Source organism: Eumetopias jubatus, unplaced genomic scaffold (assembly GCF_037043125.1).
Source record: "Eumetopias jubatus isolate StellerSeaLion01/CBP00866 unplaced genomic scaffold, mEumJub1_p1.0 scaffold_15, whole genome shotgun sequence".
NCBI lineage: Eukaryota > Metazoa > Chordata > Mammalia > Carnivora > Otariidae > Eumetopias > Eumetopias jubatus.
The window spans coordinates 84,477,517-84,504,850 of NW_028274821.1; the positions used below are offsets into that span (position 1 = coordinate 84,477,517).

General features: G+C 42.1%; 1 protein-coding gene across 1 annotated transcript in view; it reads right to left on the minus strand.

The window, feature by feature from the left end:
• Positions 1-27,334, minus strand: part of PSMB7 (proteasome 20S subunit beta 7) — a 60,536-nt gene that overhangs the window by 27,742 nt on the left and 5,460 nt on the right. The window contains exons 5-6 of the mRNA XM_028107729.2: positions 21,826-21,941; positions 1,340-1,398 (exon numbers count right to left, since the gene is read on the minus strand). Of these exons, the coding sequence (XP_027963530.1) occupies positions 1,340-1,398; positions 21,826-21,941 (175 nt within the window). The remainder of the gene's footprint in view (positions 1-1,339; positions 1,399-21,825; positions 21,942-27,334) is intronic.

A 27,334-nucleotide genomic window follows, 5' to 3' on the forward strand; every position in this document is an offset into this window, starting at 1 on the left:
CTAGCTAAATTCTATCTTTATTTAGTCACAGGTTTTAATTCTGGCAGATGTCCAAGAAAGGAGAGCAATCTAGCCATCAGTGACCACGTCACTTATGTGTGCTAACCTCATGTACCAAGGGCAGAGAGGCTTCTGGCAGGAGACCCCTATCCTGGTTGGGCAGCATCCACAACCCTACATCCTCTGGCTCTCAGGGCAGTTGGCCCAAACCTAAAGGGCAGAGAGAGCTTCAGAGTTCCAACGACAGCTGGTGCTCTGAAGACAATGAGCTGGTGGAAGAACAAGAATGTTTAAATATGCAATCTCCTCCAAAGATGATTACGCATAAAGCATTGTCAAAAAGTAATTCCCAGAGACATCCTCTGGTATCTAAACAAAACAATCCTGCAAAGGCAGAAAGAGCAGATGCCTACATATTAAAGAATAGGGTAAACCACTCATAAACAGCCTATTGATTGTTGAAACAAGTTGATATGCACCATGACAAAATTAACAACTATCAAAAAACCAAGAGCAGATAATGAAGGCTGACTTCAGGACCTCTATGCCCACAAGCTGGCTGAGCAGCAGGGATAAAGCACAGCAGAGGAATAATGTGGTACCATGAAGTACCCAAGCATATTGAACGTTCCTTCAAAAGTGACAATGGAAGACCTGTGGGTTTGTTCCTGGAGATCTGGGGGTGGGGAGGTTGCTTAATGGGGGGTACCTCTATCACTAAAGCAGACAGGTGGAAGGCCATTCAGAAGGTACCACCCTCCCCTACCACCAAAGAAAACACAATAAAGGATCTCCTACAAATATATTTGAGACATTAGATCCGTCACCCTGAGAACAGTCCACTACACATACATACGATCTTGTCCCCATTTTCTTCCAGATGCAGAACAATCTACAGGGGCTTTTTAAGCGGCCCCATTTTCAGACCAGGTCTGTGTGACATGCAAAGACATACATAGTTTCTCTATTCTCGGTGAGAAAACAAAAAAACTCGTCGTTTTGAGATACTGTGACAGAGAACGCTGAGTGCACAAGCAAACATTCCACATTGCAGCAGCATCTACGGCCAATAAGATTCCCCAGACAGCCCAAAGGCCAGAACAAAAAGCTGAGCAGTGCTGGCTCCCCAAGCCTGGGGGAGGGCATGGCAGGGCCACTCCAAAATGAAGTTCCCCAACCAACCGGTCTTCTCAGCAAACGCAGTTACCTGTGCCAAAGAGGATTCCAACTAACAACAGTGCTGTACAAGCTTTGGAGGAATCGGCAATCAATTTATAAATGTCGGACACAGAGTTGGAAAAACATGTGACAGAAAATAAAACTGCAGGGACTTACATACCTCCATATCTGGCCTAAACTTATCTTCAAACACAGCCATTGCTGCCAAGGAGCCAGAACCTGAAAGAAAAAGATGCATCTTTAGTCTATTTATCGACTCCCAGCTTCTCCCTCTCAAGTTTACTTCAGGGCAGTAAAAATGGCAAAACACGCCCAGTGTCCCACTCGAACACAGTGTAAATATTAATCCTATGGGCCACATAAACCAGGTAAACAATGGCCCTCAAAAGCCTCAAGTCACACTTACCACTGTCTCGGGTAAGCCTGCAACTGGCCCTACGTTCACTACTGACAGGAGTAACTGTAAATTATTCACAATAAAATGCTGAAGCAGGAAAATGAGGTTATGGAGAATTTGTATTTTTTCAAAAAGTGAATGCCACATAATTTCATACATGCTATCCCGGGAGTCTTGTGCTCCACAACTGGGCCTTGGCAGGCTGCTGGGCACAGCGCTAAATACCACGCCAGTTAGAAAGGATAGATTGTTTTAATGAGCTGGCCCTGGCAGAGTCACCTTGACACTCAGGGAAGAAACTACAGCCCCAGCAATGGTAATAGGACTGCAAGCTGCAGCCACCACGTTATTCCAGCTTCAACTGTAAAACACTTTATTATGTGGCATTTATTTGGAGCTATTATTTTTAGTTCGTACTTTGAAGAGTAACAGCTGAGTAGACAAAATGACAGACAAAGAAACAAAAATTTATTACCACAATAGCAAATGGCTGAAAGGTTATGCTACATAGATATTAACAGACAGATTTCTCCCTACAAAAGTAGGATATAAAGGCGTTACAAATAAGTGTGGGCTCCCTTTGAATGGATGTAAAAGGCAGCTCAGCACTATTTGAAAATTTAAACTTGCTTTGTTCAGAAACCAGAGAATCTTCAGAAAACCATCATCTTGTCTTTACAGGGTCCTGGCAATATTTCAGGATACTCTACTTTTGGAGAGAGGATAGAGTTGCCCACAATTTTTTACTCCAATTAGAAGATTTTTTTGGCATTTATTACTTTTTAACTTGTTTTGCATAACACTATCTATTTAGCTGGGTCACAGAGAAAACCATATTTTCTATTTAAAATGATTTGTGTACATCGCTTGACCACCTCAATGGTTTTAGCAAAGGAAAAAGGCAGCGATTAAACAGTTTCAAATGAGGTGTCCTGCTGATTTTATCAAGTCTGCTGAATGTATAATGAAAAAGGAGAAGCTGACAGCCACGCTGTATTGAGAAAATACAGACTACCTTATCTGAACCATTTAAGGAGGTCCAATTATAGATCAAATTTAAAGGGTAGAAACAGCAGATTTACAGACACAAATCAATGAACATGGTAATCCCGATGAATATGACAGATACTCCTGTTATGGAATATTGCTGTGGTTGAGGATCATTACCTTCACAGCACCGGATACATCACATCTAAAGCAGTAGGAAGCGTCAAGTGTGGACCGGTATTACAAGCAATGACTATTCATTTAGGCTTGGGAGCAAAAGGCAACCCCATTTTCCCCTCTTACCATTTTTTTTTCCTTTAAAAAAAAGGGGGGAATCTAAAGAGATATTAAAAACTCTTTGGAAAGGAGATTGAACTTAAACAGCTATAAAACCAGTGTGCACCCAAATAAAACCAGCATGTAAGCGAGAGCAAATTCACCAAAGCCAGCCAAACCTTTGAATTTCGTTAATAAATGTGTCCCTGAAAATTTGAAAATAGAGTCAAAGTCCACCGATATTTCGTGAGTCACACATTTACTCTGAGATTCAGGGTACAAGAGGAAAAAGTAACCCAAGTTTCTGTTCTAAGGCACAGGTGAGAACTAGTCCCAGACTTAGTAAAAAACAAGCTGGTTCTGTGTGGAAAACAAAGGACAGCTGTCATGAAGAAACAAGAACATTGCAAATAAGGAAAGCTCAGAAAAAAATACTTCTAGATACAAAATGCTCCTATAGAGCGCCCAACAGCAGGCTTGCCTTATCCAATCTGGTCCAAGAATCTTCCTCTGGAGAGCCAAGGGTAAATGTACCAGAGGCCTGAAATAAACATTAAAAAAAGACAGGGGAAGGTGGGTAACCTAAGAGCTAACAACTTTGTGGAAAACTGTAATTATTTTAAAAGAGAAAACCAAGCTTACCATAAAAGACATTTTTCCTTAAAAATTAATAGCCCTGTTTTTTTCTCTAGGGCCATCCTTTCTTTTGCAGTTCACTGTAAATAAGTTAATTTTATTCTTATTTTTCCTGGGCACATATATTTCCTTCTGCTTAGCTTCATCCGATATTTTAAGGAATGAAAAATACTTTCCTCCCAATATAATTCTTCCTTTATCAAAAAGGACTCTTTTTCCTGCCTAGAAACAATGCTACAGACAAAATTTCTGTGGGGAAATTATGTACTAAATCTAAACTCTTGGAACAAAAAGTGTCTCTCCAGTGTGGGGATGCTTCCCACACTATCAGAGACTGATTTTTTTTTTTTTTTTAAAGAGCTGGAAGGTGCAGGCCAGGTAAACACAGAAAGGACACCGGAGTCTTCATTTACATTGTATTTCTGCTTCCCCTTTCCCACCCTCCCCCCAATACACACACTGCAACCTATACGGCACATGCACAGTGTTGAGAAGTTTTCTGGAAAGCAGAAGCTTGCTAAACTGCCTGATTCTGCTGCTCCTGAGATCAAAGATAAGCAGACTCCAAATAAACTTGAAAAGAAAGGGAAATTCAACATTAAAAACAATTTCTAAATCACTTGCAAATTAGCTCCTGCTCCCAGCTTTTCAGGAAAGGAGGACTCTGGCGCCCCCTTCTCAGACATAGGTGGAAGTGCTAGGAGATGGCGTAGCACTGACCTGTCAACAGGTTTCCAGGAAACCCTGAGAGTGTGTCTATTTTAACACTGAAACCAGAATTTCAAAAATGACTGCAATTGCCCAAAGTGGCCAAAGAACAAGATGCAAATCCTCATATAATTTCAAGGCAGTGCAACTGGGGGAAGGAACAAGAGTTGGCCATTAAAAAGAAACAAGGAAGGTAAACTTGACGAGACCAGTATTCTTTCTTTTTTTTTCCACTTAAAGCAAGGACCAAAATTTTATATGAAGAAACAACAAAATAAACTTCGAGAGATTCACTTAAAAGTAAAAAAGTAAACCTTGTCAAGATCCTTTTAAAACTTTCTTCGTCGGTGGTTGATTATTTTAATACCAACATGCTCTGTATTACTTTGCATTTGATTCCAGCAGTTGCGGTTCTCTAGCTTCCATTGTTTCATGAAATCCTGCATCTTTCTTCAGAATTTGGTTTTTTTAAATTTTTTATTGTTATGTTAATCACCATACATCATTAGTTTTTGATGTAATGTTCCATGATTCATTGTTTGTGCGTAACACCCAGGGCTCCACGCAGAACGTGCCCTCTTTAATACCCATCACCAGGCTAACCCATCCCCCCACACCCTCCCCTCTAGAACCCTGTTTGTTTTTCAGAGTCCATCGTCTCTCATGGTTCACCTCCCCCTTTGATTTCCCCCCCTCATTCTTCCCCTCCTGCTATCTTTTTTTTTTCTTAACATATATTGCATTATTTGTTTCAGAAGTACAGATCTGCGATTCAACAGTCTTGCACAATTCACAGCGCTCACCATAGCACATACCCTCCCCAATGTCTATCACCCAGCCACCCCATCCCTCCCACCCCCCACCACTCCAGCAACCGTCAGTTTGTTTCCTGAGATTAAGAATTCCTCATATCAGTGACGTCATATGATACATGACGAGACCAGTATTCTTTAATAATTTCCCTCAGGTTTCCTAGATTTTGTTTCAGTGCTATTTAAAACTGTATACAGTAAACCACCTAACTAATGCCACACTCGTATAGCAGCCATGAGACCCACAAAATGTTTAGATATTATATCCCATTTTTAAGCCAAAATAATGCCCTGAGACATTCCATGATTTCAGCATTGACTTAAACCAACCTGGCACTTTCGAACCCAAAACCAAGGCTAAAAGTCTTCTGAAGGAACATTTACCCTGATTCTCTATTCCAAAAACAAAGTCACCTTAGACAATTCATCAGCAGTCCCTGGTTTCCCATTAAGGAATAAATGAACAGAAAAACCGGGAGACAGTGTACAAGGGCCTCTGCTTAGACAGCAGGCATGTCAGGGGAAGGAAATGGATGTCAGAGGGAATATGCTTTCCACAAATGCAGGACGGGCTCTAGGAAGTAGGGGTGTGAGGCCTGCCCTCAAAAAGCTTATCTAATGGTAGGGAGGAGAAGGCAGCCAAGGAGGAAGAAACCAAAGCATTTTGTTGAGCACCCACGCTGTGCCATACATCATATTAGGCCATTTAGTCATCCCACTGAAGCGATACTTCTTGTCTAGCATTACAGAACTAAGAAGTGCCGAGCAGAAGTCCTACCTCAGGTGTGACTGGAGAGTTACTCTCTCATGCCACAATAGTTCAGAGCAGACATGCATGACCTTCCATGACCCAGTCTGTCTCCCTCGACCCCCTCCTCACACTTGACACCCCACCAACATAAAACTGACAGTAATTTCCTAAATTATACCATTTCAAGCCAGTCCCACCTCGGCACGGGCTACGCCCTTTGCTCCCTTGCCAGTCCACAGAACTCCTAGCCACCCTTCGAACCCCAGCTGAGAGATCACTTCTTCCCACAAGCCTTCCCTGACCAACCCCCACCACACGTTTATCACCCTCCTCTCTGCAACACGTCCATCCTTTCCTATCTGCAGTCTCGGGCACACAGCGAGCACTAAACAGAAGCTGCTGAAATAAGCTGGGCTGATTTCAGGACAACTGTCCAAATGAAGGAGCTGGGGAAAACTCTGAGCTGGCCCTGAAGGCGTGATGATAGCAGTAAATGCCTTGATAAAGTGGAAAAGAACATCCATTGCCTAATTTACCATATTGGGATGAATAGAAGACAAACTCAAGTGTACAGCAAGTTCAATGTTCAAAAAGGAAAAAAGGCTTTAAACCCACAAAACCATGTCCTATTATATGTCCTAGTCCGGTCCAAACCTCTGTGATACCACAGGAGTAAAATGCCCTCCGTGGGTTCCTGCATTTTACTACCACAACCTCGTCTCATCAGTAGTTTTCATGCAGCAGCTCCTTAGCAACCTCCACCAAGTGTGCCTTTTTCAGCCCACCCCCAGTTGCTGAGTAGCCAGTGTTGCTTTGGAACAAAGCTCTTTGAAAAAGAAAAACGAGGTGCAATCAGTGACCAGCATTTAGAAAGATGACAGTGCAGGACACAGTGGTGGCTACCTACCTATCCACCGGCTCACCTCCCGCACCCACTGTCCTTCCCTAGCTCGCTGCCCACCTCCTCCCCGCCCCACCACCCCGCACTCCCAAACCCCACACCAGCCGGTCCATGCAGAGAGACAGGGATGGGGGAAGGAGACACAACGCAGCCCTCTTCCACCCGAGCGGGCCAGGAACCGCCCCGCACTCTCCGACCCACTGCGGCCACCAGCTGGGCACCGCCTCAGCCTGGCTGCCCCCGTTTGGTGGCCATTCAAAGAATTCCTCCCACAGCAGATGCCCTGCAGGGTCCCAGAAAGCAGGTCTGCACCCTATCTCTGACTGTCAAGGCCTGACTCACTTCAAGATGACAGTGGGGGCCGTCCACGCTGCTAGCCTCCAGAAGGGGGTCCCAGGCAAAAATGCCACAAGCGGCCACAGCTCCAGCCAATCTTTTAAAATGAAGTATCTGCTCTTATTAATAGCAGCTCACCAGCTTAAGGGGAGGGGGAGACCAATTCCTATAAACAATATAAAATATAAGCCCTGAAACTCAGAAAAACATGTGTAGCATGTAGGACATTAACAACTAAAAAAAGTCACAGATGTGCCCATCTGGCAACAGAAAAAAGGACACAGGAGGAGCGCCTGGGTGGCTCAGTCGTTGGGCGTCTGCCTTCGGCTCAGGTCATGGTCCCTGGGTCCTGGGATCGAGCCCCGCATCGGGCTCCCTGTTCAGTGGGAAGCCTGCTTCTCCCTCTCCCATTCCCCCTGCTTATGTTCCCTATCTCACTGTCTCTCTGTCAAATAAATAAATAAAATCTTAAAAAAAAAAACCATTAAGTCAAAATATTATGCTTCTATCTGGGTGGTACTATTTTATTCGTATTTTCTTATTTTTCTTCAAAAGACCATGCATTACCTGCAATTTTTTATTTTTTATTTTTTTAAAGATCTTATTTATTTATTTGACAGAGAGAGACACAGCGAGAGAGGGAACACAAGCAGGGGGAGTGGGAGAGGGAGAAGCAGGCTTCCCGTGGAGCAGGGAGCCCGATGCGGGGCTCGATCCCAGGACCCCGGGATCATGACCTGAGCCTGAGGCAGACGCTTAACGACTGAGCCACCCAGGCGCCCCTACCTGCAATTTTTTAAAGCATAAACTTGGAGAGAGTAAGAATTTGACATGCTACAGGGATGAAAAAATTAAAACGAAAAAGCATAAGACCCAAGACCTGGCCAGCCATCACAGTGGTGCTGCTAATGGCAGCAGCACGAAGCTTATTCCTGAAATTTGTATACAGGGGCCTGAAGGTTAATCCATGCACAAGTCAATAGTTCCAAGGAACGACAGCAGTCAATCACCACAAACATACACACCATGTCCCTCTACCACTCACTGTCCTTAGGAGGGCTTCCTTAGGACGGTCTGAAAGGTAAAAGCATCTTAATAATGAAGTGCTTTGAGCAGATCGCCCCAAGCCAGATCCCACTTCTCCAGAAGTCTACGCTGTGGCACACAAATTACTAGAGAGACCACAATGAACACAGTACACACGGTGTTTAAGAAATGTTAAAGCAGGGGCGCCTGGGTAGCTCAGTCGTTAAGCGTCTGCCTTTGGCTCAGGTCCCGGGGTCCGGGGATCAAGCCCCGCATCGGGCCCCCTGCTCCATGGGGAGCCTGCGTCTCCCTCTCCCATTCCTTCTCTCACTGTGTCTCTCTCTGTCAAATAAATAAAATCTTAAAAAAAAAAAAAAGAAATGTCAAAGCAGAGTCCCATTGGTTTTGTCTGCTCTTCAGACATGGCAGGTCCGAGAAGTCCCATCTTACAAAAGGGAGACAGTCTCAGAGGTAAGGAATTTTCCCAGATCACATAATCAATGATTAGCAAATCTGAGACTGTGAACCCAGATCATTCTGAATTTTAAGCGTCTGATGTTCCTTCCATTCCACCGTGTTGCCTCTTAAGTAGCAAAGTCAAATGCTTGAAATCAAGATTAACAAGTAAGCGTGGAAACAGCTATATTTTCTTAGCTCCCCACCACAAAAAAAAAAAAAAAGCATGCTTTCTAAATTGCTTTTTCTTCAGATTTCAGGAGAATGATTAGCACACATCTGGGTATGGTTAATTTGTGTTGTTTTGCTCGGAAATTCAAATAAGAATGGGATTTTAGTTAAATGTTCTAAATTATTAAACAGATGTCATTCACTGTTTAGCAATACCACTCAACTATCTGTTCTGAGTATTTATTTTAAAATAGTCCCACATTCAAAAAAAATCTTTAAATAAAAAAGAACACTGAAATTAGTCTCCATTTTCTAAAACCCCTGAAGGTACTTCTGATCTTGGCTAGCTTATCAGCACTAGTAGTTCAGTTTCTTTTTTTTTTTTTTTAATTTTATTTATTTATTTGAGAGAGAGAGAATGGGAGAGAGCATGAGAGGGAAGAGGGTCAGAGGGAGCCCGATGCGGGACTCGATCCCGGGACTCCAGGATCATGACCTGAGCTGAAGGCAGTCGCTCAACCAACTGAGCCACCCAGGCGCCCAGTAGTTCAGTTTCAACTTAACTTTTTCGGAGAGAACCACTCAACTCAGGACAAAATCTGAAATGTATCAAAAAAATTTTACCATCTAAAATATCACTTTTACCTGTTCCATATATTCAAAAACACTGCATTAATATGGCTTGAGAACAGAAGAGTTTAAAAAAAAACATGAACTATGTTTTTATAGTGTTCACTCAAGTACCAAATCAAACTGAGCAATTCTAGAATCTGTGGTTTTAGACATGCTGAAGAAACAATAAAAGACTAAAATAATTTTCTAAAGCCCACTGCTCTAAGTCAAACTCCTAGAAGGAACTAAAAGCCAGCAGGTAGAAATCTTTTTCTAATAATGTCTCTGCTCACAAACTCCCAGACTTGAAAAGGGGAAAGAAAGCATTTATTGGGAGCCTTTTAGGTCCCAGGCCCTGAACTCAAGAGAGGTATTTCTTCATTCTAGACAAGGAAACGGAGGCTCAGCTAGGAAAGGCGGTACAGTCAGTAAGCAGTGAAGCCAGGAGTCAAACCCAGGCCTTGTGGCTACAGGCTTTAGAAGGGCAACTTCCCACTCATTCCTTCCAAGTGTGCCCAATTTATGAGTGTAGGCTCTGGGCACACACTGCTGTGCGGGTGGGGGCGCAATCCGTGGTCTTCCTCTGGCATACCACTGAGGTGCTCCGAGCCCCGCAAGCTGCCCCAGGAGGCACGACCACCTCAAGCACAAGGTGACCATCTGCCGGAAGCTGCACTACAGCCACCCGCTGCGCCAGCCTCAGCCTCCTCCCCACCCCCTACCCCCCCCCACCCCCGGTACAACGGGGACCATGACACTCACTGGGTGGCTGGGCAACCTGCAGGACATGACACACGGAAAGCGAAAAGCAGAATGTCTGGCACACAGTAAAAGCTCAATAAAAGCGGGCTATTGTAATTACTCTAAGACAAAGTCCTCGTCCTCCAGGAGCTATTTTATATCATCATTCTCAACAAGTTCCAGGGCTGGCAGTTTTAATGGAAACAGAGGGCTTCAAAATTTCTTTTCTCAAAGTCACTAAGTTCTGACAGGCAGCAGGAAATGGATTTCTATTGCTTTTCTCCAAATCAATTTAACCAGATCTTTTCAGGGAAAAAAGCTGCTCCTTCTGCTAAGGAGCGGTCCGTTTGAAGTACCCAAGGACCAGTTTGCCACTGGGGCCTGCCAAGGTGTGAGATGTATGCAGCGGTAAGAGAGTAACACACAGAATATCGAATCCATCAGTGTCAGCTCTCCCTGACAGAGTGCTTATTCACACTTGCTCATTGTTAGTCAACTGGCCACTCATCCTGGGTAAAATTTGGTGCTTTCCAGAAACCCATGGATTGGGATCATTTTTCACTCCGTTCCTGTCTATGAGGACTAGTCTCCTGGTGTTGGGGCCTGCTCTGGAGGCCAACACTGCCAATGTGTGAAGAGCTGATTTATGAATATAAAGCAACGTTGGTGCCAGGGGACCACGTTCAGCCACTAGAGAGCAGTGGAGCACCTCTCATCGCTTGGGGAAGACTCAGACACCGACTTGAAATGGTTTAATTGTATGCATGTATTTCATTACAAGTCCTGGCCAAAAGCTTCAAGGCGAGGCAGGCCAAGCAATCAGACAATCTTGCATGGGTTGCTGAAATCCAGATTTGCCCTTTGTCAGCATAAACAGTTTAATTTGATGTTTTCACTCCTGAGTAAGCAGTATTACATTTAAACCCCTCGTGAGGGGGAAGAATGCTTCCTTTTCATCAGCAAATGTACCTCAATGTCAAAGAGCCTACCTTTTATTCCCAATGAATAAAAAAAAAAATCATTCCATTTAATATGCTTAGAAATAGAACTTTAAAGCATCCAATGACATTCGCACTCAAAAACTAATTTCCAAAAAAAAATGCAGTTCCTTTTCTAAATATAGTCAAAAAGGAGTTAATTTTGCCCAAAGCAAATATTCTAAAACACCACTTGAAGAAAACAGGGATTTTTCTTATTTTTTTTTTAAGGATCTTACTTATTTGAGGGGCACCTGGGTGGCTTAGTCGTTAAGCGTCTGCCTTCGACTCAGGTCATGATCCTAGAGTCCTGGGATCGAGCCCCGCATCAGGCTCCCTGCTCGGCGGGAAGGCTGCTTCTACCTCTCCCACTCCCCCTGCTTGTGTTCCCTCTCTCGCTGTGTCTCTGTCAAATAAATAAATAAAATCTTTTTAAAAAAAAAAAAAGATTTTACTTATTTGAGAGAGAGAGACAGAGACAGAGCATGAGAGGGGGGAGGGGCTTCAGGAGAAGGAGAAGCAGACTCCCCGCGGGCTCGATCCCACAACCCTGAGGATCACAACCTGAGCCGAAGTCAGATGCCTAACCTCAAATGCCTACCCCACTGAGCCACCCAGGTGCCCTGGAGTCCTTCCTATAATTGCAACTGTAATGTCTCATCGACCTGACAGGTTATAAACACTTATTCTTAAGACTTAACAAATCAAAAAAGTAAAAGTTTTATTAATGTATTTTTAAGAAACTCCACAAGGTATGAGGACAGAAAAGTATTCTCCTTCCAACAAGAGTCACATAACCCTATGCTTAGGCGATAAGACAGAGGATGAGAATTACCTTAAAATAGGTCTCTCTTCATCGGTCACTAGGCTCCCCCAGGACCCCGACATTCAGCACTGTGAGCACAGGGCACACACTTCTCCCTCCTGCTGCAGGAGCTCAAGGCAGTCCGAACTGACAGGTCTTTCAAAGGCATCCTTTGCTCTGGTCCACATTTCAAAGTAACTTCCCAAATTGCAGTTTATTCCACTTTGCGGGCCTTTCTCAAGTTTTCATGCCCCTCAGAACCCTCAAGGACAAAGGACCACAGAGTTTAATAATTTATAAAACATACCCAGCCTTAATTATCAGTAAAGATTTATCTTGTCCACAGACCTGTGTGCAAACGATAGGAAATCCTACACACTGAGAAAAATGTGCAAAGCACTGGTACATAGATTTTTCTCACTGAATCCATCTGTGAACTAGCTGGTATTCTCTCCATTTTATAGACTGAAAAAAATTAAGTTCAGACAAGTGAAGGAACCTACCCAAAGTCACACAGCTAGTCACAGTAGTTATGGCTGACAGCAAATCCCTCGCTCTATGAACTCCACAGTGAGAAGTCTTCTGATGCATAAAATGACTTTCCACTTAGTCTGTCTAATAAGCAAGTCAAAATCGAACACTAGGTTCTAAGAGTACAAAAGGCACCTGTCTGTAGCAGGGCCAATTCTGGCCCAATTCTAGAACAAGAGCAGGTAGAGATGAATTAGTTAGCCTCCCTCTTTCTGCAGTGGGGTCTAAAGCAAAGAACTTAAAACTGAAAGGACTGCATTTAACTGTTCTAAAAAGTATGTCTGGCAAGGGCTTTTACCTGGTTGTAGACTAAGGACTGAACTCAAGTCAGAAAAGACTTCCTGGTAAAATCTCAGAGCAGAAAAAAAGAGGAAGAACAGCACCCTACACATTAATTCAATTTTACCCACAAGAGACATTAAATATTTTTTTACACGGAACCAAGAACAAAGTCACTCTAATCAGAACAGATTAAGAACTGGTGAGGGCTGGTTAGATTACATTCCCTGCAACACCATGATGAATTTTAGAAGTAAATATTTTCTCATTTTCTAACATAACGGCACCATCTATTGGCTTAGTACCACCTTCACAGCAACCAGGTTCAAGATGCATAATCCAACTATTGTGAATTTTTGGTTTCCGGTTGTTTCATTTCCTGGCATTCCACAGCAGAGTAAATGTTAAAATATAAAACCCATGCATTGCACATTTTAAATCTTCTGAAATGCATCATACTTAATCAGAGCAGGAAAAACTTCCAGGGAAGTCTTAGTACACAGAACTGCACACAGGGAATGTATTAGCACTAAAGTAATCAAAAAATCACGCATTAAGTATCTTCACTGTGCTACATACAAAGAATTTTTTAATGTATGGTTTCCCATGGGAGAGCTCCTCTAAGCCCCATTCTACAGAGGAAATCATTGCTCATGGTCAAAAGCTAATAAATGTTGGACTTAGATCTGAACCCAGTTAGACCCCAAAAACCAGCTCTTTTTACTATGCCACACTACCTGGAAAAATGATGTCACGAACAACTAATGTACAAAAAAGCACATGGTTTTTTACAGTGTGTTCTCACACAACATGACACTGCAGCGCCCCAAGAACCCTGGGACCTTCCCACGTCAAAAAAACACAAAAATTCTGTTTCGTTTTCAAAATGAGGGATTTGAGGTTCAGAAAAGTGAAGTGCCCAGCCCTGGTCAAGGAGGACTAGGAAGGAGCCAGGGCTCCCATCTTTTTCTAGGACTCTAGGTGATGCTTTGGGTGGTTACAGAAACCCCACTCTGAGTAGTCACTAGCTGTGTGGACAAAGCCCCCACCAGCATAGTGTCCCCTCCGTTGCAGAGCCCCTGACCCACAGAAAACAGGCTCTGAGCATCACTCTAGTATCGATGGAGACCCACAGTCATGGGGCCCACACTATTAGGAAAAAGAATTTCCAGCGATGCTAGAGCCATGAAGTCCACATGCCCTCTGAGAAGGCTTTTATGTAGGCCTATGGACCACATACAGTGATGCTGGGTTCACAGCTGATTTCAGAGTTGAAAATGACCGTGGAAGAAACATCTACCATCTTGTAGTTTGATCCAGAGCAGGAAAATTTGATCCAGAGCAGGAAAATTTGCAAAATCAAGTCTTGTGGAGATATCAAAATGTCTGCACAAAGGTTGCACTTTTAGTGTAAAAAATACGGAGAAAATGGCAGGTCTGAATTCCCTACCGATGTTCCAACTTAATTCCAAGACTCTTTTTTTGCCCACTAGGTGAGACATCCAGTATGTTTACTACTCTGTCCCAAATCTTTTTAATTGCTAGGAGGCTCTGTAAACTGGGGCTTAAGAGGTATATTCCCGTAACTAGGAAAACATACAGCCAGTTTATTTGGAGATCAAATTTTACCTGGATGGCCTTGGCAGTGACCCCAAGTCTTCCCTAATGATGCATACCAATGGTTATTCCTTAAGTTGGTATTCCTAAATTGTCCAAGGGCCTCATTTCCAGGAATGTCATGCTTGTAATTTGATTCATATTAATTCTTATGTGAATAAGTGGGCAAAAATAAAAATTTTATATACCTTGCCAATGCTGCTACAAGGAACACTGCCAAACTAATAGCAAAAGATGGTCCCCAAGCCTCTCCTGACACTACTTTAGTTTGCCTAATAAAGAAAAGCTGGCAAGTTAAAAGAATAAGCTAATTAATCTGAGAATTAAAAGAGCCCACATTTTGTCTATAAAACATACAACCAAAGCCCTTTTCCCTTTCTTAATAAAGAAAAATCAAAGAATCCTGCCTGGCTTTCAACAGTCACACTAATCAATCACCTGCAGTCTCTTGCAAATTACTCTCCTAAAAAAGAAATAATTAAATAAAACCTAAGGGGCCCTTTCTTCTTTTTAGAGAATGGACCAAATCAAATTTGGTCTGGACCACATGCAACACACCATTCACACCAATAACACAGCCGAAGGAGGGAAGTCAAGGAGGCCACCGTTCCCATACCAGCTCATGCACACCCTGGCTGTATGATCGCAGCACACCTCTGTGAGCCTCAATTTCCACATCTGTAAGATAGGGATGGTAGTACCCACCTTGCAATGTTGCAAAGATTAAATCAGCAAAGCATCTCACAACAGCTGCTGGATGAATGCTGCTATCATTATGGTCAACACCATGTCCACAAAAAAGGATTTAGGACAGAAGGTATCCAAGGGTCACACCACAAGGAATTTGATACATTCTTCTCCCCAGTAAATCCTGAGGCAGCCAAGCCCTCAGAGAGGAGGCTCCTGGACCCTGTGCTCAATGAGCTGTGCCAGCATGTTAAAGATGCACAAGACAGGTGTCTTCTATTCAATGTAAATTAAGAGTAGCCTTCAGGCACCTGGCCAGTCGCCAGTATGGGCCCATGGCAAGACAAAATGTAGACACCCTTGTCTTATGGGTAATTTGTAGCTTCCAGCTCTTACTGTCAAATCACTCAGAAAAACAAAGATTAATTACAAAATTTTGTTATTTCTCGTAATAAACTCAATTTAACTAAAACATGAGAATTTACATGAAATATTCATTTTCTCACTTACGCTACACTTAAAGAAAGCCGTAATCCCACAGTGAATGTTAATTCTCCATGGGAATGTTTCGTTTAGGAAGGGCTTCTATTCTATCTATAGCTTTAAATTTGGTTTACACGCTTACCCAGAATAACAAGTTTGAACTGCACCGGTCCACTGATATGTGCCTTTTTTTCAATATGGTACAGTACTATAAATGTATTTTCTCTTCTTTATGATTTTCTTAATAATGTTTTCTTCTTTTCAGCTTACTTTATTAAAAGAACACAGTATATAATACATAGGACACATAAAATATGCATCAACGGAATGTTTATGTTATCAGTAAGGCCTCTAGTCACCAGTAGGCTATTAGTACTTAAGTTTCTGGAGAGTCAAAAGTTACATGTGAATTTTTCGACAGTGCAGGGGTAATGCACCTCTTGCCCCTGCTATGCAAGGGTCAACTATAACATGAATTAAAACAAAATCCACCAAATGGCAATTGTGGATTGCCATTCAGCTCACTCTTCCCTCAAAAAAAAAAGGAACCAAGGAAAGGAGGGAGGGAGGGAGGGAGGGAGGGAGGGAGGGAGGGAAAGAAGGAAGAAAGCATCAACTGGAAGCCAGAAGAACTGCCTGGTTAGGAAGAAGGCAGCCCAGCACAGCCACTGCCCTAGGGAAAGATGCACGCAAGCCCTGCTCAAAAGTCCACAGTGGCTAAAAGAAACTTAAAAAATGAAAGACACAGAGCCAGGGCAATACAAAACCTGTACTTTATTTTACATTCTCTGGTAAAGCTCTTCACAGTGGACTTGGATTGGAAAAAATCAAAAAATAAAAATCGTGTTGTCTTGGATGGTAAAACTGTATAATTTTTAAGTTTTTCCTTTGATACTACAAAACTGTTTCAGTAAATACTATTTTTAATATGCAGGATAGAAAATCTGCACATAGGCAGTTGAAAATACGCAAAACAAATAAATGCCCTTTGGGAATTTGTATAAATATTTTCAGTATTCAGAAGCAAGGCTTAATAGCTTAATGAAGTAACATCTGTAAGATGAGAAAATCAAAGCAGCCGTGTTGTACAGGGGCTCACTTGCGCTGGAAGAGTTCAGATCCCAGCTTTGCCATTTACAGACAGAGCAAAAACAGGCAAGTTACTATAAATTTCTCTAACTTCAGGTTTCTCATCAATAAATAGCAACCACAGCATCCCTTACATAGAATTTTAAATGAAAATAATGTGACAGCACTAGCAGACTCTGGCAGAGACGCTCCATAATACGCTTTAAATCTGAAATAATATTTAGCTTTAAAGAAAAAAAACCCCTACCACATACGCAATGCTCTGTGCTAGTCTCTCTCAGCTAACCTGGGGTCCCCCAAATGGAACACAATCTAAACCAACTCTATTCCAAGGGTACTGTAATCTGTTAGGTCACCAAAAATAACCAGTAGCAAAGGTTTCTAAGGCTAAGTTTCAGATACTCTTTGACACAAGCAAGTCGGCAAACCAGAAAATTATTTCACCATCAAATATTCACCAAGTCACACAGGATTGAGAGACCGGAGGTAAGACAGATTCTATTCCCCGAGATCTCAAATGTTCACACACGCAGGAGGGACAAGAGCTGGGGCAAATGGGAGTGCAGACAAGGCGGGAATCCTGGAATCATGTTTCACACCCATGTCCCGGAGAGGGACCTGCTAACTCAGCCTGGGGCAGTCACGAGGGAATGGCTTCTGGGCTAGAGCCCAGCTGAGGAGCAGGAACACTTGGGGCAGCAAAGGCCTTTCTGTAGGAGCCTGCCCAGGGGAGGGTGAGAGGTACAAGTGCCACTGTTGCCACAAAGGCCTAGGGGAGGAACAGGAAACAAAACAGGAAAAGAGGCCTAGAGCCAACTGGAAGGGCAATGGCCCCAGGTGAAGGAGTTAACTGTGCCTCTGTAGTCAAGACTCCGGAAGGGACTGATACTGAAAAGTCAGAAGAGGACTCCTGGGATCTGGCCTAATGGCTGGCTCATCTCCAAGTGCTCTCTACAACAGGAGCCACCCCTATTGTCATGGGACCCAGCCACACCCGCAGTATTTCTGGCCAGACGCAATCTCCCTCTCTGCCTCCCCCATGCCAATCCTCCTTCCTACAGCCATAAGATTGCTCTAACAAGCAAATCTCATCCCATCCTTCTCTGGCATGAAAACTTTAGATGGGAACCTCAAGGACAAAATCCAAACAACTGGGCCTGTATCACTAGGACCCTCTCTAGCCTCGCTTTCTAGTCATACCTCTGCTCCACCCTCCAGAACGCCTTTGCTTCGGCTGCACCCCTGAATTGAACACTCCCCCCACCCAGTGCACTGGCCTCACCCAACCAACAAACTCCGGCCCTTCATTCAGTTCCTCAGCCACACCAGACCCTCATGCACATAGGGCCTGAAGTCGTTCCCTGGGGACAAGGAGCAGAACCCAGGAATTCCTGGCTAATTCCTACCTACCTTTCAAGTCTCAGCTTACATGTTCCCTCTCCCCATCTTTCACCCATCAGACTGGCACAAATACCCAGTGTTGGTAAGGTTGTTAAGAGAAAGGCATTCTCATATTCTCTTGGTAGAAATATAAGCTAGTACAATCTTTCTGGAGGGCAACGTGGCAATAGCTCTCAAAAAGCAGAATGCACTACGTGGCCCTCTGTCACTTTCTTGGGCTGACCAGTGGCAGTGTATATAGTATGACTTCCTTCCTATGTCTGGGGAATCCCAGCACTTTAGGAGTGAAGGACTGAGCTTCACCAATCACCCTCCCCTATAAGGAACGCTCTGGCAGTGGTGAAAGGGATGGCAGGAAGACTGGGTTCCTGAAACCGTCAGGGAGGCTGAGCAGGCCCCAGCACCAGGCCCCAGCACCCCCGCAGTGAGCCAGCTCCAGCTGGAGCAGGACCGCAGTCTGGAACACTGTACTCGCCTGCCATGGCCTACTCTGCAGCATGAGTTCCGACACTGCTCTGGGCCCCAAAGCCAGCGTTTGCCCTCCCAGCTATTCCGTGAGCCACCTACTAGCCTTTACAATACAGTCCTCTTTTCTTAAATCATTAATTCTACTGCTTTGCAACAGAGAATTCTGAACAACACACACACACACACACCCTAATCCTGATATTCCACTAGGAATTTATCTGAAGTCTGTACTTACCTAAGGAAACCAAGACACATTTGTTGCAAAAATTTGATAACCAAAATATCCATCACTAGAATGGGTCAGTAAATCATGATACAGCCATATAACGCATTTCTATGTAACTGTTATTACAATACAGATCTACATGTGCTGGTAAAGAACTTCTTCAAAACGAGTTAACAATAAAGGAAAAGTGTGCACAGTATGACTTCACTTGTGTATTTTTAATAGGCACAGACAGAGGTATGTGGTGTTTCATAAAACATTTTCTGGAAAAAACACAATGAACTTAAGAGTGGTTACTTTGGAGGTGGGATATGAAACACACTTATTTTTCATGTAATATTCCCACTTGAATGTTTTGTCATGTTTGTAAATTCATTAGAAAATGTTTTAATGTCACTTGCTCAGTAAGGACGTCCCAAACAGCCATTATCCACACAGTCCTTCCTGTTCCTCTCTCTTATTACTGTTCTTTTTCTCCAGGGCACTTAGCACAGTGCATTCTTCTGGACGAATGTGTACTTACTTTAATTCCTGTCTCCCACATGGGGCTGTAAGTTCTGAGGGCACGTGCTGTGCCGACCACTCTATTCCCAGCACCCAGCACAGTGCCTGGCCCACAGTGAATGCTAAACAAGTATTTGATAAATGAACGAAAAGTAACTTATGCTTCTTTTAAGACTCCGTTCATGTGAAGTGAAGTTTTTCCTGAAATCCTCCCATTTCGATGTAATTCTTTCTTCCCCTGGGCCTCCACTGGCCTTTGTACCTACTGCCCTTGTCAGTCTGTACATCTGGCTCCCTCACTACAGTGTGAGGGTATTGAGGGCAAGGATCCACGCATTCATCTCTATCTGTGGAGCCTGCCACAGTGCCTAGACACAGAAGGCAAGAAAGAGTTGATAAATAAATGAACAGATGAACAAACTAAAGCTCAAAATAATTATTTACTTGTGTATTAAAATCAAATGTTATGGATAGCTCCTCCTTAATCCGGTATTTTACAATAACAAAACTAGACTGTGTAGGGCAATGATTTCTAAACACAAGCGTGCTATGAACTCAAGGCTGTGGAACCAACACCCTGGGCTCACAGTAGACTTGGAACAGCAAGATTGCTGTTGGCCAGGAGAGAACACAATGTGGGGTGGCCTGATGGCCTGCTGTCAACAACTTTTCCTAAATTCAGGATTGTGCTCAAAAGGCAAATTACTACAGTTCAAAGGCAAAAGAAACCAATTCAATTTTCCCTTCTTAAAAATGAACCTGCTTTGGGACGCCTGGGTGGCTCAGTTGGTTAAGCATCTGCCTTCAGCTCAGGTCATGATCCCAGGGTCCTGGGATGGAGTCCCACATTGGGCTCCCTGCTCAGCGGGGAGCCTGTGTCTCCCTCTGCCTGCCACTCTCCCTGCTTGTGCACGCTCTCTCTCTCTCTCTCTGACAAATAAATAAGTTAAAAAAAAAAAAAGAACCTGCTTTGTAATGACATTAAATTTCCTGAATGTGATCATTTTATCAAGGTTATGTAAGAGAACATTATAAAGAATTTAGAGGTGGAAGGTAATGGTGTCTGCTCCTTCCTACTTACTCTCAAATGATTCCACACAAAAAACTAAGAATAAGAACAATAATAATGTATGAGCAAGCGAGAGCAAGAGTGGTAAAATGTTCACTGACAAATATGAGTAAAGAGCATATATGACTGTTCACTGCACATTATGGCTACTTTTCTGTTAGTGTAAAATTTTTTTCAGTTAAAAAAAAGAAATGAAACCACTAAATAGAAAAAGCTACTTCACCCTTCCCACCATTTAAAGGCATCAATCAGACAGGGAGAAATAAAAACAGTACTCTGATGGAGATAACAAATATATTTGAATAAAGCAGTTCAGAACAATTCTAAAATTACTTTAAGTATCTTCATTTTAAAATAATTACAAAGACTCATCCATATGGTATCTGGGGGTAAATCATTCTCCCCAACAAACAGGGAACATCTGTTGTATAAAAACCTTCTAAGAGGCTAGATGACACTATGGAACAGCAAGGTCTCAAACTGGCAATTTCCAAACTATTCAAGGCAGCAGTCTCCTAGCTCTTCAGAGCCAAGTTTACCAAGACAAAAAATGTAAGAGGTAAACAACAGCTGGAAAAATACCAGCTATACATGACCTGTTCAAATTTCTGTACCTAAACAATCTGACTCAGAAATTTAACATAAAAGTTAGAATTTGAAAATCCCCATTTTCTCCTTTTCTCGGTGGTCATTAAAAAAAAAAAACTCTTGGGGTGCCTGGATGGCTCAGTCGATTAAGCTCGGCTCAGGTCATGATCCCTGCTTCTCCCCCAGCCCCCTGCTCGCACACTCTCAAGCGTGCTCTCTCTCTCTCAAATAAATATTTTTTAAATAAATACTCTTGTCTAGCATTGAGAACTCAAGTACCAAGGTAAAAAGCTGGTCTGAAAAGAGTAACTACTATTACAGGCCAGGCAGAGGGCCAGATTCTTTATATACATTACTTCTAATTATTACAACCTGGCATATACAGTAAATACTACTGACACCATTCCACAGGTGAGGCAATCAAGGTTCAGAAAGGAATAAAATACCTTTAATCTCAGAAATTAAGAGGGGCCCCCGTCACTCTAGCATAAAAAAAAAAAAAAAAAAATTCAATGCACGTCCTATATGCATGTTCCTGCTATGAGGCCTCCACTCTAGTTTCCCTCCACTGAAACCTCACCTCAAGACCTACCTGGACCATCCTATTTAATATTATAATCTGCCTTCCACCCCAACACTCTGACGTCCCCTTAGCCTGCATTAATTTTTCTAACTTTTTGTTTTGAGATAATGGCAAATTCACATGCAGATGTAAGAAAGAATACATCGAGTTTCTGTATATCCAAGACCCAGTTTTCCCCAAAAGTAGTTATCTTACATAACTGTAGTACCGTATCACCTGCATTACTTTTCTCTCCTAGTATTTATCACTTTCTAACATTAATATATTTATAGTAGCTGTTGCTATTTTCTGTCTATTCTCACTATAATACAAACTCCTTGCAGGCAAGAATCTTTAAATTTTGTTCACTGCTGTTATCCCAAGCACCTACAAGAGGGCCTAATCCGTAGGAGGAAATCAATAAATATATGTAGAATGAATCAAAGCACTATATTGCCCTGGCTCCTCTAACAGGAAATAGACCAGCTCTTTAAGAGACCACCTTGGTAAATAAGAGGATTCTGAAACATCAGGGAAATTTTACACTCACCCATGGTGACATAAGGCAACTTATCAGTTGATCCATGAGGATAGATGCTGTAGAGGTGAGGTCCAGTAACATCTACTCCCCCCAAAACTAGGGCTGCACCAATGTAACCTTGATACCTGGTGATCAGAGTATGTATAAGAAAAAAAAATAAGTCTACATTGCATCACTGTAACTTAACCAAAAGCTGTTTGAGAAGTCAGACAACAAAAGGCTTTTCTTACACTGCTACTGTTTCATGAAGTGGTTACTATTTTGATGGGAACAAAATGCTGACCAGAAGGAACATAAGTTGGGACATCCACTATCAGCCCATAAAGACTCAATCCTGTGAGGCCCTCCAACATGCCTATTTCCTCAGTCATACAGCTTCCTTTAAAAGAGAATCGTTCGTAGGGCGCCTGGGTGGCATAGTCGGTTAAGTGTCCGACTCTTGGATTTGGCTCAGGTCATGATTTCAGGCTCATGAGATCAAACCCCACATCAGGCTCCAGTGCAGAATCCGCTTCAAATTCTCTCTCTCTCAAATAAATAAATAAATAAATAAATAAATAAATAAATAAATCTTTAGGGGTGTAAAAAAAGAGCGAGAACTGTTCTCACTTTAGAGAAAAGCAACCCAAAGACATTAAGTGCCAGCCCAATCTCTTACAACTGAGCTTGGCTTACTCCAAAATTTATCAGCACCCTTCCCATCACACCTCTCAGGGATCAACTAATCAACTACTTTCAAAGTGAACACTGAGGAGCTGCTAAACTCAAGCTGTTCAAATTCTCAACCTCACCTCACCATAGCCTCATAGGAAAATGGCTCATTTGTCAGTGAACCTTCTCTTTTAAATAAATTCACAAAATTATAATCATAGATGTGAGTTCTCATTGAGTAAAAGAAAAATATTTCAACATGCAGGGAAGTGAATGATGAAATAACTCCACAATAGCCTCTAAACACATTCCTACTGCCCACAGGATGAAGCAATGCCTCTTCAGGAACAGGGATGGGAATATATTCTCCACCCCACCCTACCTCTGTTTAATTGTGCATGTATTTGTTCTTTGGACCCCTCACCTAGGTGGTTTTCTACTTCTACAGATCGCTTTCCCTGTATTTGGTTCCATTTTTTACCATTAGAATTGCTATGCTAAATAAACAAGCTGGATTTAAAGTCCTCCACCACGAGCCTTTAGCTCTTTGGAAAGAAAAATGAAACCAACACATACTGAATTTGCCTAATGATATAATCATTAAAATTGATACAAATAAACACAAGAACCAATCAAAGTCCTAACTGTTGTAGACTGTCGAGACATAACTACTCATCAGGGAGCACTCTTGGTAACCAGAATAGTCAAGTCCAATTATCTCCCCCATCCCTGACTACCAAACTGCTCTTTCACAAAGAATATCCCAAGCGTGCCTGGCTGGCTCAGTCAGTAGGGCACGCAACTGTTGATCTTGGGATTGTGGTTTTGAGCCCCATGTTGGGTACAGAAATTACTTTAAAAAAATAAAATCAAAAGAAAGAAGGAAAGGAAAGGAAAGGAAAGGAAAGGAAAGGAAAGGAAAGGAAAGGAAAGGAAAGGAAAAGGAGGAAGGAAGGAAGGAAGGAAGGAAGGATCTTCCAGTTATAAGTGAAAAAGTAAAGAGCAGGAAAGGATTCTAGAAACAGTCTCAAAAGAAAACAGAGGCACAGAAAGAAAAAAAGAAACTGGTCCTAAGCCACATGAGGTAGTAGCGGGGTCAAGACTAGCTCACAGGGCTCTGGGATGAGCAGTGGGAATCACCAAACCCACCACTCCCACCCCAGTCCAGGACCTGACCCACTACACCAACTGCCTGCCAGACAGGCTGTTTAAATAAAATCAGTAATAATCAGCTAGTTTCCTTCCAAGCTAAAACATAACTTGTTTGATGCTTTTAAAAGAATCTAAGATATTTTGGAAGTTATTATATTCTTTAGATCCAGAAATTCTACTTCCAGGAATCAAATTCTAAGGATATAATCAGACAAATATGCAGAAATGGATGCACAAGGATGTTTACTCCAACACCATTTATGATGCCAAAAAAGTAGAAACAGAGAACTATTTAAATCAACTGACACAGCTATGCTCTACATCATCCAGATCACGGGATATTTTCTCATACACCACTGATGGTAGTGCAACTCAGTGCAACATTCTCAAGGGTGGGTTTGGCAATATGTATCAAAATGTTAAATGTGCATACCTTTGACTCAATAATTCCATTTCTAGGAATTTATTTTAGAATACAGCATGAGGAATTAATCACACAAGTACCTAAAGGTTCTATGTTCCAAAGGGTTCATGGGATACCTTATGATACCTTAAAACTAGCAATACTGTTAAAGTTCAAAACTGGTTAAATTATAGTACATCTAGAGAATGGAATACTGTGATACCACCAAAAATTGATATTGATCAGTGGTTCTTTAACTTTTAGAGGTCACAGACCCCTTTGAAAAACTGATTAACACTGTGGAACCCTGACTCATAACAAGTGCACATACGGGTTTTTTACTATGTCAGGAGGGTCACAGGTCTCCAGAACTCCTCCATGAGCTCAAGGTAGAAACTCTGGACACTGAGCTCTTCTACTAACAGGAACAACATTCACAATATACTATTATGTGAATAGGGTCAGTTACAAAACAACACACAGGATTCCACTGTTGTAAATACAAATGTGATAGTATAAAAGGTCTGGAAAAACAGGTCTCAAAGATTTACAATGTATGTGTCTAAGTAACAAAACAGGTGACATTTACTTCCTTCTTTTCACATTTCCACAGTGTTGGAAATTTTTATAATGATCACACATTACTTTTACAATAATTTTTTAAAAGGTGATTTTCATTTTGAAATGCTCCAAATGGAAACTATTCAACACACACTGGTAGATGAAAACATCAGGCTGTATTCCAGGATAGAATGTACAACTATGATCCCATTTTTACAGAAGAAACTATGTATTAGTAAATGGAAAAAAGCTTAAAAGGCATATAGTAACCTGCTAGAACCAACTGCTTATGGGTGGTAGGAACTCAGATAATTTTTGTATTTTTTTAGTTTATTCCTATCTTTTATCTTAGGTTTTACTGAGAACGTGTACTAGTAACAAAGAAGGATTCAACGAATGAGTGAGCCAACAACTTAAAAGACTAGAAGTATATACACCTGACCAAAACATGATTTTCCCTGAACTGAAAAATTTTCATTTTTTCTTTGGGCTTTTCAGTATTTCCCAAATTTTTTACAATGAATATACATTACTTTCATAGAAAATAAAAGCACAATTAACATAATAAATAAAGAGGCTCTACATTTTCAAGGAGTTTCTGGAATACAGAATAAGAGACCACAAAGATTTCTATTAGACTAGACTAGGAGGCTCATGCTCAGAGGGAACAAGTAACACATACATCTTCTACATCCAGCCTTCATAAAAGTAAAATAAAAGTACTGCTTACATAAAGCAAAAGATGTCCACTTCTGTTTATCAAACCCCCTTTTCTTACTGATTCACAGACATGGAAATGGATTATTTGGGGAAAAATGGAACAGTAAAAGCAAGATGAATACACCTTGTTCTCTTTTTCAGCCTCTGAATTTAGGGGGACCTAACTGTGCATTAGGCCCTGTACTGGGCATTATCTTAAGCCTTGCTTCTTTATTCATTTCCTCCTCAAAAGTCAGAGAGTCAGAAACTATTATCCTCAGGGCACCTGGGTGGCTCAGTCGGTTGAGCATCTGCCTTCAGCTCGGGTCATGATCCCAGGGTCCTGGGATCGAGCCCCGCATCGGGCTCCCAGCTCAGTGGGGAGCCTGCTTCTCCCTCTCCCTCTGCCCCTATCCTCTGCTTGTGCTCTCTCTCTCACACACACTTTCTCTCTCTCAAATAAATAAATAATATCTTTAAAAAAAAAAAGAAAGAAAGAAACTACTATCCTCATCTTATTGGGGAAGAAACTGAGGCTAAGGTAAGGTGAACTGCCCAAGGTCACACAACTCTAAGTGCTTTAGATGAGACCTGAACCAAACTTCTAAAGTTAAATCCTGGGACGCCCAGGTGGCTCAGTAGGTTAAGCATCTGCCTTCTGCTCAGGTCAAGATCCCTGGGTCCTGGGATCAAGCCCCCCGTCGGGCTCCCTGCTCAGTGGACAGTCTGCTTCTCTCTCGGCCCTTCACCACACTTGTGCTCGCTCTCCCTCCCTCTCTCAAATAAATAAATAAAATCTTTAAAAAAAGGGGGGGGGGAGTGAAATCCTATGCTTTTTTCCCCCTTATACCACGTTTACATTTTATGTAACTCAACAAAAATATCAGAAGACACATAATGAACCACAATCATCCTGGTTAAATTTTTAAAATGTTCCTCTCAGGGCGCCTGGGTGGCTCAGTCATTAAGCGTCTTGCCTTCTGCTCAGGTCATGATCCCAGAGTCCTGGGGATCGAGCCCCGCCCGTATCAGGCTCCCTGCTCCGCGGGAAGCCTGCTTCTCCCTCTCCCACTCCCCCTGCTTGTGTTCCCTCTCTCGCTGTGTCTGTCAAATCAATAAAATCTTTAAAAAAATAAAAATAAACAAAATGTTCCTCTCAAAACTGTGATAAAATTTAATTTTTATAAAGTATGTTAAACTAAAAATAATGAAACACTGAAAAAAGTGAATTTAGAATTCCTAAAACATTCTAAAGAGAGATTAACAGAAACACCTATGAGGTTTAGCTAGATGCTTTAAATGACATTGGAAGAAATGTTGAAAATTTGCTATTTAACACAATTGTACAAGTTTAAAAATTGTTTTAAATGTAATGCACCACAAAAACCACCAGAGGGAGCTTTAAATTTAAAATCAAACTCACAAATGTCTTCAGAAATCTTGACAACAGATGTGCTTTTAACAAGTTCGTACACTGTATTGGGAGAATTTGTTTGATACACAATAATTCTCCAGGATTAGGATGATGACCATGCACATAAATACATGGAAATCACCCACATAAGGGCTCAGTACAGCCAGAGCACGCATTAGGTAGATACCACTAGGCTTCCCGCCCATAGACTCCTCTAAGTCCTGGTCGTCTCGGTTGTAAAGTGGGAACTATGCTACAGACCTTGCTGCATAGCTACACTGCCTCATATCCACTTGCTGAGAGCCTAGGGCCATGCTAGATTCACAGATGAAGACCAGCAAGCTCACAGAAAGGCAAGAGCCAGGTCGGAAGGAAGTCAAACCAGGCAGGAACTGACAGGAGCACGTGCTCCCCCTTCTAAAGGCAACATCTGCCACTCAGTTCCAGAAGATTACTGCCACCTATTATCCCAACCTCTTTATGAATTTTTTCAAATGAAGCCAGGAAATAATTAATTAAAAAAAATTTTAAAGCCAGAAATCCAGATTTTTTTATTCCAATCTCCCAATTTATAATTATTGGCCACTATTTTTTAAAAAAACACTACGGAGCCCAAATACAATTTCTCTACAAGCTGA